This window comes from Artemia sp. Qi Xiang Cuo, chromosome 12 (genome assembly GCF_049724085.1).
Source record: "Artemia sp. Qi Xiang Cuo chromosome 12, ASM4972408v1, whole genome shotgun sequence".
In the NCBI taxonomy this organism is placed as follows: domain Eukaryota; kingdom Metazoa; phylum Arthropoda; class Branchiopoda; order Anostraca; family Artemiidae; genus Artemia; species Artemia sp. Qi Xiang Cuo.
The window spans coordinates 68,007,014-68,018,737 of NC_142805.1; the positions used below are offsets into that span (position 1 = coordinate 68,007,014).

Genomic DNA, 11,724 nt, shown 5'->3' on the forward strand with positions numbered 1-11,724 from the left:
CATTTTGACAACATTTGTATAATTCATGCTTTTTCTACATTCATCCATTCCATTTTCAATATTTGTGAATTTGTCGCTGGTGCTCCAAAAAATGTCACCCAAACCAAATTCATTACCACACATATTTGACATGCATACCTCACATGAACAAACTGTAATGGTTTTAAACAAAAATAAAATAATTTCACAGGGAAGTAAAGGGCAATGTGAAGATAAAGATAAATTATCCTAAATATCAAGAGGCCAATTTACCCTTAGCCCTAACTTTTTACACTGAAATTTAATAAGAGTTTTCATAAAAAAATACAGATTTTCAAACACGTAGTTTTTATTAATCCCAATTCTTTGGGAATGAACCATTTTATTTAGTTGTACTTGCTTTAATATATAGGATTTTTGGTAATGCTGTACTGAAAAGAATAAAATTTTCAGTTACAATGTTTTAAAAGGCAATGTAATACACAAATAATAGACTTGCAATTATAAGCCAGCTATACTTCTTGAAACCAAATTATGATCAAACAGAATATTGGATAGATTAGAATATTGAAAGCTATGGTGATGACGGTTCTAGGCGTTTACCCCCCAGAAAATACCCCTCCGTCGAAAATACCCCCCGCGGAAAATACTTCCTCGAGAAAAATCCCCCCCCTGCGGAAAATACCCCCATGAAAAATGAGGCTTTCTAAATTTGAGAATTTTATTTAAGTTTTTTTTTTTTTTTTTTCTGTAGGGAGAAGAAATTTTGGTACTTATGTATTATACACCACTCATTCAAGTTTACATGGTGTAAAACTAAAAAAAAAACCGGTTTCTTTGTCAGTTTCTTTCAGCTTGGCGTGAGACAAGACAAAGACAAGTGGACAGAATAGATGGAAAATATATAATTTGGGCTATATATTTGCACATAATATATTTGCACCCCCCCCCCCCTAATGTGCATATATATAGACCAAATTTGTTTTTAAATTAACATAGAAACTAACAAAAAAAACTGTTTGTTCTCTAGTTTTGCAAATTGTAAACTTGAGTGAAAAGTGTATAATACACAAGCACCAAAATTCCTTCTCCCCTACTCTGGCCACCGTTGATGACAGTGGTCAAGTATGGTTCTGAACCGTGGGCACTCTGAAAAAATGGAGGAGGAGTTGCTAGATGTTTTCCAGAGAAATTGCTTATGGATTGTTTTGGGTACCTGACTGACTAACTGTATCTCAGACAGTAAGCTGTATAAAAAATGTGTTTCAACCCTGTTTTCTAGGGCTATGATGAGAGAAACAATAAGATGGCTAGGACACGTTCTGCATATGAAAGATGACAGATTGCCGAAGATTGACCTTGTTGGACAACTGTCTAAGGCCAAACAATCAAGAAGGTTGTCCCTCAATGGGATGAAAGGATGTTGTAAGGAAAAATTTAAGGCAAATAGAAACTTCTTAGAAGGGTGCACAGAGCCTTGAACAGATAGGAATGGAGGAAGAATGTGCATAGCTGTGCTGGCCTCGGGCAGCTTGGTGCCGTGGTGAATTGTTATTAGTAGTAGTAAGACTTGAACCAGTGACCCTTTGCTTGTGAATCTAGCATAGTAACCATTCAGCCAGGACAGGACATTTTTAAGCAAAAACACAACAAAACTTAATAAAGCCAACTTTAAATTTTTAACATATATAGGGCAGCTATAAATTTTACAGTTTTTTTTGTTTCTAGGCTATGCATACAGAGGCAGAATAAATTGTGCCAGAAATTGAACATTTATATTGCGTGTATTCCTTTGTATACCCCTGGCTTCCTGATACAACCTACACAAGTACCATTGCTGCATAAAAAATAAAATAAAACTAAAGTTTTTGTTTTAGTGTCACTCTTTACTTTCAATTAAAAAAAAAGAAATTTAAAGTGTTTTAGAGGCTAAATAAAATGTTTCAAGGTCTGCAATTTCAGCTATATAAGTCTAGACGATTTTTCCCAAAATTAAGGTAAAAGTTTACCAAAGTTTTCTGGATTTCATTAACCAGAATCCAAATGGAATTAGCAATAACTAGAATATTGATAACTAATGGTAGATTGTAAGACTTGATTTTATATTGTGAAGGTAGAAAAAAAACCTGAGACCTCATGATAAATTGGAAGGTATGGAAGCACTACAAGAAAAAGGCACTACTAAATCCAATACTGATTTACTTACACCCTGTACAAAATTTGGAATTGATCAAAGTTGTATTAAAAAAAAAGTTTTCTTAGTTTTTTTAATCAAAATTTTTTGCTAAATGGAGTTGGAGTTGGTATTTTGAAGATGTCTGGGTTTGGAGTTGGTTATAACTTATAAATAACTCCAAATCCCTGATTAAAAAAAAGTTTTTATTGAATTGAAAAAAATGAGCAGTCAAAAAATTGATGAAGGAATATACATGTCAAAAATAAGATAGGAATACAATTAGATTCTCAATCCAATGTATTTTTTTAAAATAATTATTGTCCTAGGCTATACTACTGTTTTATTTATTTTATTTAAAGATACAAAGAAACATTAATCCCCATCAGAGAGCAGAGCTCATAAAGTTTAGGTATAATCTAACAAATTTAAGAAAAAGAATATTGTTTTTGTTATGCATTTTCAAGTTTTGAAGGCTGATTATTAAGAAGAACAATTGAGCAGTAATTCAAATAAGAAGCAATTAAAGAGGGGTAAGGTATTTTTAATATGGAAAAATGTTTTTCACATAATACATTGAACCAATTTCTCGAGAGAACCCTTGAATGATCAATATGATTTTGAAATGACAAAAGGGGATCAAGAAAAACTCCTAAATACAATATGATTGGACCCTAAAGATTTTATGCTCACCAAACTGAAGCTCCTGACATATCCTGCACATTTCACAGATCATCATTAGTATAGATCAAAAATAAAAGCAGAACTAATACTGACCATGACAGACACTAATATCATTAAGGTTATTTAAATTAGATAGTTTTCTATCAACATGTGCTGTAATTTTATGTCCAAATGGGTATCCTTTTGTTATTTCTAGTCCTTTCTCTCTTATGCCTGAATTTTCTATTTTGTGGAAAAGAATTACATGGTTTAAAGTGTCAAATGCTTTTTCAAACATCTTAGAAAACAGTAGACATATGAAAAATTCCATCTAAACAATCATTTATTTCTAATAAAAGAGCTGTAACTGTATGTTTTGTTGAACAGCTTGCCCTAAATCCAAACTGACAATTGGTAAAAAATAAAAAATATCCAAATAATTAAAAATCCTTTCTTTTAATTTTTTTTAAACACTTTAGATAATGGAATTTTGCTTTAGATAACTAAATTACCCAGGCAATTTTCCACCTACTGGGAAATATACCTGAACTAATACATAAATTGAAAATATGAATAAGTGGTTCAAAAATTGCACCAGCAATACTCTATAGCAGCTTTGTTGAAAGCTCATCATATCCCACTGAAGTACTGCTTTTTATATTTTTAATAACCTTTTGGAATTCTACAAAAAAAAGATTATCCATTTTTTTATTAGCTTTACTGGGCAATATGCACAAAATGTTTGTTGGAAATGAGCAGAAAAACAATGCCAAACCTGGAAAATCAGCCAACTTTTACATAGGCTATAGCCTAGGTTCATAAATAGACTCTGTCTAGAGAGGCTAGGGGGAAGGGAGGAGGGCTGGCACACAATTATGATTGCAGCAGTTATTATATTTTGGGAAAAATCTAGTTGAGGGTATTCTTGCTATCTTGGGAAGCAGTTGAGTTTGGTGAATGAAACTGCCAGGGATGAATGCAGGCTCTAAAATATTACCTTAAATTACCTTAAATCGTATTGTCCGGGAAAATAAGGAAAGATTCTATAAAGTCGCTGATCAGTGATAATGAGGAGCCACTGTTTTGGCGACACCCCACTCTGTTTTCCAAGGTTTTGTGAACCATATATTATCAATGGCAATCTTGAATGCATTGACAGAGGGAGCGGTGACAGCTGTATTGGGAAGACTGTTCCAGGGGCCCACCACTCTATTCAAGAAGTAGTGGTTGCTGAGTCTGCTGTGAGCTCTCTTCCTGGGCAGCTTCTTACTATGTCCTCTTATCCTGAATGATTTATCAAGTTGTAAAGGACTGTGAGAAGACGAATCAGCATGCAGTAGCTTGTAAGCCATAATGACACTGCCCCTCCGCCGTCTGTAGATAAGTGTTGAGAGCTGTAGTTTGTTCAAGCTGGATGGATAGTCGAGGTTCTTGCATCCATCAATAGCTTTGGTTGAGCTCCTTTGAACAGACTCTATTTTCTGTTGGTCACTCTTATTCAGAGGCGTGGCAACACACATCCCAAACTCCAGCAATGGTCGTACAAGACCCTTGTACAGCTTTGTCATAACTTTGGATGATCTGCTATGTACTGTACGCTTAATTATTCTGAGGGTCTGAGATGCTTTGGCAACCGCTGTTTGGGTGTGTTTGTTGAATTTTAATTTTTCATCGACGACTATTCCCAAATCTCTTTCAGCTACCGAGGAACCAATCGATTGTCTAGAGCCATCCCCCCCACTCATATGGGGGGGATGGAATATACTACAGGAAGATGTTGTCAAGCTACTATCTCTACAGTTCCTTTATCTATATGGCTTAAAAAATTCTTTTGATGATAATACCTATCTAAGTTTTGACAAAAATGTTTTCTCTTACATTTAAATTTTTCGTTTGTTTTTCATTTATACAGTTTTGAAAATGTAACTGCCATTATAGGTCTTTCCTGGTGAACAAATTGTTGACAAACAATTGCAAGAACAGATAAGTTTATCAACAGTAATTTTCATGAGAACACAATTCATTATCATTGTTACAAATAAATGGCAATATTTTCAAAATCGTTTTAAAAATTGTTCTATAATTTTCAATCAAAACCATTTTTAAATCATTTACTGCAATTTTTACTGTCTATGCACTTTACTGTGTAAAGCATAGCATATATTATTATATAACCTAACCTAGGTACCTATTTCCCCCCCTAAACCCCAAGAAACGACATTTTAAATATAGTTCTTGCATTTGTTTATAGCCCACAAGCCAGCATAAACCTGTTTTCCATCATGCATCTTGGTCTATTTTGTGACTGGTTTGATAAAAGAGTCTATTTAACATAGGAGTACCAAATTTTATAATGAAATCCTTACATAATATATGTTTCTATTAACTAGATTGACAAGTTGCCTTCCATTTTTTCTGTACATCCAGATCATTTTAAAGCATAATTTAATTTTAATTGTTCAATTGTAATCTACAGGTGTTAGTATCCAATATCAGTTATAGGCAAAACTAGATATTGTCCAGCTTAGAATGTAGAAACCCATTGGTAAAGGTCTAGAGTAGAGCTTTTGAGAAGGAAAAATATTAAGAAAACAATTCTTACTTAGTAATATGCAGAATGATTGTAGGTAACACATTTTGACTGCAGCTCTGCCATACTCTACCCCAACCCTCATAGTGTACAAATATGTAGGCCAAATCATAGGCTCATACCTCTTATGCATTTGTCTACCCATCATCCTTGTTTTTCTGGTTCTTATTTTGTCATAGTTGATTCAATTCACAAGTAGCCAACACATGTTGAAACAAGAGAGATGCATTAGAGAAAGGTTGAGAATATATATTGTTTGGGCTATATATTTGCATATTAAAGGGGGGCTTGGAGTAAAATCAAGTAGAACTGCAGTCAAAATGCATTAGCTAAATTTATACTATATATAATGAAGTAAGGCTTATTTTCTTAACATGTTCCCTTCTCAATAGCCTCTGCTTACCACCCATTTGAATAAAGAGCTCATAATCCATCATAAGATTCAGTAAATAGATAAATACATTATTAGGGCTAGGCTACATGGATGACCATTGGGTTTGGGGGCTGTACCCATTTGAAGAATACAGAAAAAATCAAGGGAATCAATTTGTTGCCTGAATGAGAAATTGAGACAAAGAGAAAAAGGCCCTTTTAGAATCTTTAAAGAAGAAGGAGGGTAAATAATGTTAGCTATTAGTTGAAACAATACAAAATGATATAATACATCTCATATTTGGTCTTAGGAAACCCACAAGCACCAACTTTCTACTTATGGAGATTGGATTAACAACAATAAGGGAGAGGCATAGCTTTCTCTTGATAAAATATCTCACAAAAATTGAATCAAATTGCTCACACACCCTACATAACTGGTTAAGAAATCCAGCCATGTATATATGCATTGCAGATGAGTATGCCAATATTCAGAAGAAGTTCCCTGTATCTACAAAGTCTATTGCACCTAGTTTCCCCCAATCCCCTCCATGGAATTGGTCAATTCCCATAATAAATAGTGATTTCTCAAAGTGGACTAAAGATTTAATCCCCCATTGCTTTTGTCAAGGAAAAATTTGCTGAACTTGATAGAATTACATATAAAAGCCATTTCAAAATTTTTGTTGATGGGTCTAAACTGAATGAGAAGGTAACAAGTGGTGCTTTCCTTCCTCACCTGAATATTGCAATGGGTGAGAGATTGTATAATAATGTATCTATAATGTCTGCAGGGTTAAATGCCATAATCATGGTATTAGAACACCTTATGGAAAACCAACCTTTGATTGCTAATTCAAATAATATTATAGTCTATTCTGACTCTTTGTCAAGCCTTGAGTTGCTGTCTTCAGCTCCTCAGTATAATTTGGATATTGACACTTATCATTATCCTAGTATTATTGATAATCTTGCTTCAAGTGGTATAACAACTTATCTTCAGTATATTCCTAGCCACTCTGGTATAAGTGGTAATCATCAGGTTGATGAAATAGCAAAAAATGCTATAAATATTGACCAGCCAAGTGGGAGACCCATCCCCATTAGAGATATTTACAGATGGAGACTATCAGATATTATGTTTAATAAGAGTAATCCTAATCTTTCCCAATAAGGATTTCTCTAAAATTTATCATAGAATTCGTTCTGGAACAAATGGACTAAATTTTCTTGCATTCTCCTATCAGTTTCCTAATTCAAGTGGTTTAGTTCCCTTGTCCCATCTTTGCAGGTATTGTAATATGAATAATGAAACAGTTGGCCATTGCCTATTTGAATGTAATACGCTGACGTCTGCACAGCATACCTTGCATTGTAAACTGTTAAAGTGCTTCAAACACCACAAAATCTCACTATCAGCTAAGAGCCTAGCTGACTATACCTGTGCATAGAGCACAGAAATCAATATCTATCATCTTATATTTGAACTCCTGAGTCAAAAGATCTCCTGAAAGATATCTGAGGATATCTAATTGATAAGAGGCAACCAAGCCAGTAGCTCTGTCCAGCCCACAGAGTGAAGCAAAAGGAAAAGGGCTAAATAGTATCCACTGAACAGCCCGTCTGCTGTGAAATAGAAGAAGAAGAGTTGTTTCTTTTTTCAATAAATATAAATTTAATAAATATAAATCAATAAATATAAATCATCAGGTTGATGAAATAGCAAAAAATGCTATCAATATTGACCAGCCAAGTGGGAGACCAATCCCCATTAGAGATATTTACCAATGGAGACTATCAAATATTATGCTTAATAAGAAAAATCCTACTCTTTCCCCCTTTTTTGTTCTGGAACAAACAGACTAAAATTTCTTGCATTTTTGTATCAGTTTCCTAATTTAAGTGGTTCAGTTCCCCTGTCCCCTCTTTGCAGGTATTGTATTATGAATAATGAAACAATTGACCACTGCCTATTTGAATGTAATATGCTGACATCTGCACAGTATACTTTGCATTGTAAACTGTTAAAGTGCTTTAAACACCACAAAATCTCACTATCAACCAAGAGCCTAGCCAACTATACCTGCACACAGAGCACAGAAATTGATATCTATCATCTTATATTTGAACTCCTTGAGTTGAAAGATCTACTAAAAGATATCTCAGAATATCTAATAAATAAGAGACAACCAAGCCAGTAGCTCTGTAGCCCACAGAGTGAAGCAAAAGGAAAAGGGCTAAATAGTATCAACTGAAAAGCCCATCTGCTGTGAAATAGAAGAAGAATAAATTTGTTTTTGGTAAAACCTGGATGCCAGTTTAGTTTGTGACTACTGTTGTAGAAAACAAAAATTATATTTGAATTTGTTTAAAGAATCTCAAAGTTTAAAAGGAGTAAGAAAAAACACAATTTTTGCTAAAGTGCCAAGGAGAGTGAAAGTGAAGTCTGATTGTTTGAAATTATGAACAGAAAATGTAAACAACAAACACATGTTAAACAAAAATTTGAAAAAAGTATGAATTTACTTTTGAATGAGAAAAAGACCTCCTTCAAATGGGTTTCTGTAGCCTATTCTTTAAAAGCCTCCATGATATTTGGAAACAGCATAAAATAATGACTCTAGGCCTAATGGAACTAATTGTTTTCTTTAGATATGGCTAATCAATGAAAGTATAGGCTATCAATTTTAGTTTGATTAGCCCAGGCCTTCAAGTGCTCAAGTTTCTACTGTCTCCTATTAGCCCAGTAGCCTAACTGTTTGACAAGTTCTGAGCTATACTGAAATAGTCTTCATGTTTCTTAGTACTTTTTACACCTAAAAGAAGGTATATTACCCAAATATTGCCAGTTTATACTATTCCAAAAACAGGCTAGCCTACCATAACCTAACTGATAATTATTTATAGGCTCGCACCTAGCCCATTTCTATTACAAATTACGCTCTAATAGGTTTAACCAAAATTTACTGTTTTGAGTATCTTAAGCTGCTTTAAGTAGGCTTCTTCAGAATCACTAATTTCTTTTAAAACTCTTTGAATTTTGAAATTTCCTTCCATAACAGCACAATCATTATTTTTGGATTTGAATTTATTCTTATGTATAAATGTTGTTGCCAAAATTCATTTCATAGAAAAATAAACCCATCCACGGCGCAAGCTGCTTAAAATAATAGAAACATGGCCAAAATAAAAATAAATGGTTTATGATCGGTCAATTAAAAATAATACACCAATTATAACTGACTTATCATTTATATGTTTTGATAATTATTTTAAAACAATAGGCTTTAAAAATAATTTTTTTGTGATGAAAAAAAATTAAAAAATAGAAGAGCTTTAGCGAAGGTCTTATCCTTGTACGATATACCAGACAAATACATCACAGTAATTAGTGCTTTTTCTGAGAATAGCGCAGGTGCAGCAAAAGTATGAAATGAGGCTGGCAGCTGGTTACATATTCAATCTTGAGTTAAGAAGGATTGTGTTCTGTCCCCGTTTATATGGATCACTTCGATGGACTTTGTCATAAAGAGCATAGCAAAGGCAACCGGGGAACACGGAATCAAATAAAACTAAAACTGTCTGGATTAAGATTTTGCTGATGATTTAAGGATCCTAGATGTAAGTGTGAGCAAAATAAATGGAATTTATAAGTTTTGCAAGTTCAAGGCGCTCCAGTAAGTTTGAAAATTAATATTAAGAAGACCAATTCGCTAAGGCTAGGAATAAATGAAGTTTAAAAGTTGACCTTGGGTAGTAAAAAGAGTAAAAAGATCAATTTGCTGAGTACATACTGAGTCACATTCTCAGTAGGGACCCTCTCCAGGCCACTCAGTCCGTCCCCAGGTGGTGGATAGGGTGACGTCCTGCAAATATGTAAAGCACCCTCCATAAACGGAGGCACCAACAAAGGGGGGACCCAGCGCCTTGGGGCTCATAAATGGAAGCTGGGGTACCCTCGCCTGGAGACCATATATACAGGTGGAGGAGGAAGAAGGCCCATCTGATTCAGACTGAGCAGGACCTACCGGCGTTTGGACACGCTCCGTTAGTCGCAAGCCTTCTTCTAGCAATCGGTTAAATTGTGCGATACTGCGGGATACCATCGTGGGAGATCTTCTCCAGGAGGATAACTCTGAAATAGGGCAGAAAATCCAGATTTGGACAAAGGCCTCTGTATGTTGAGTATGCAGTGGTATGCTCCTGCAAACCACTCAGGGTTGGCGTCCCTGCCCGTAGAGATTGAGAGTGGTAGGCACAGCAAAAAAAAGTTCACAGCACAGAAAAAGTTTCACACTTGAAAAAGTTTGGAATAATAGGTAGAAAAGTTTGCAAAAAAGATTGGAATATTGGAAGCTACTGTGATGACAGTGGTTAAGTATGGCTCTAAAGTATGGGCGCTCTGAAAAACCGAAAAAGATTTTCTAGATGTTTTCCAGAGAAATTGCCTACGGATTGTTTTGGGTACCCGGCTCTCAACCATAAGGTACACTAATTACTTGCAGATTTTACACATTCTGTTTATTAATGACATTGGAAACAAAAAGGACAAACTTCAAACATAATCTCTAAGTAGCTTCGATCAGAGAACAAGCAGAATAACCTGCAAAAACCTTCCTACTGTCTGCTTTATGAAAGAGTACATTTGGTGAAACCTAATTCATGTAATTTGAATTTATATATCTCTGTACAAAAAAGTATCTCTCTCTCTCTCTCTCTCTCTCTCTCTCTCTCTCTCCTCTCTCTCTCTCTCTCTCTCTCTCTCTCTCTTTCTTAACAGAGGAGTTTTCTCTGATGTCTGGAGAGACACCTGCCTTCAAAAGTCTTATTATCTGCTCGGAGATTCTCCTTCTCCGCAGGAGAGCATCTTCCATGCAGAGAAGAATCCAGATGTCAAAGGCTCACTCACACCGATGCAGTACCTAGGACTGTAAGTAATTCGACCAATATCCTGTAAATAATACAGATTCTGAATTCAGTGACCCTTCATAAAATCAGAGATTTTTAGACAAGAGGGAAGATGTTGGTTCAGTTCTTCTGTGTGCAATGATTTCATAAATCTGTCGCACATTTAACATTTCAATCGTTTCGTCTGTTCTTGTTGAACCCCTCTCCTCAGTGAGAAGCGCCAATTTGACATGCAAGAGAAATGAACTTGGAGATTATATATTGTGGCAGTTTGTATTGTGGCAGAAAATCAAGTTTCTCTGCCACAATGATACATAGAATTTGATAGTCTCAATAGAAAGTATATTTTCATTATTTTTGCTTCTTTGACTTTGACATTTTGTAAAAGCTGATTATTAAAAACGAATGGACACTTAAAAGAGAATCCATATTTCAAAAATTTGTTTTACCTAAGAGCTGAACCAATGTTACCACGGAAAAATGAAAAAGCTGATACTACTAGGCTACAAAGCCTTGTGTAGAAAAGTTTGTTTTATGCCTTTTGCTGTTTTCAATCACCTGTTACTACATGGTAGAAATTTAACACAATTAGATAATTTAGACGTCAAAGCTTGTTTTACCATTTAATGCGTCTTTTTAATGATTTTTTTCTATTTTAGATCTATAAAAAAAAACTCTGAAATGATCAATATCTTTAAATAGAGTCTTTAAACATCTTTTTACTATGTTGCGGTTGCCTGCTAGATCAAGTGTCGTCATTTGAGAAGGGGAAAGGTAGGAGTGCCAGTGCTCCCTATTTTTTGCCCTCGCCTAGATTTTGAAAAATACTTTTCTGGATTATTCTCGTTGAAATATATCCCTTTTTGGTATTTTCATAAAAAAACTGAGCAAAAAAACAACAAATTTTCCACCCTTAGTTACTAAAATTAATTCTTTTCTCCCCCGTCCCCCTTTAAATTTCTCGTATAGTGGCACTACTAGTCTAGACAACTGAAATAGCCTAGTTCTGTTAGTCAGCGTATGATTTTTAAGCAATACT

The 11,724-nt window shown here is 34.6% G+C and overlaps 1 protein-coding gene across 2 annotated transcripts in view; it reads right to left on the reverse strand.

Annotated features, from left to right (window-relative positions):
• LOC148946434 (putative protein tag-52) overlaps window positions 1-8,883 on the reverse strand; it is a 55,679-nt gene extending 46,796 nt beyond the window's left edge. The window contains exon 1 of one of the 2 annotated variants that reach the window (XM_089098457.1): window positions 8,745-8,882. In XM_089098457.1, coding sequence (XP_088954583.1) covers window positions 8,745-8,834 — 90 coding nt within the window. In that variant the 5' untranslated portion in view covers window positions 8,835-8,882. Of the gene's footprint in view, window positions 1-8,744 lie in introns of both variants that reach the window. The other variant, XM_089098456.1, reaches the window with a different exon arrangement.
• Window positions 8,884-11,724: the final 2,841 nt, after the last annotated feature.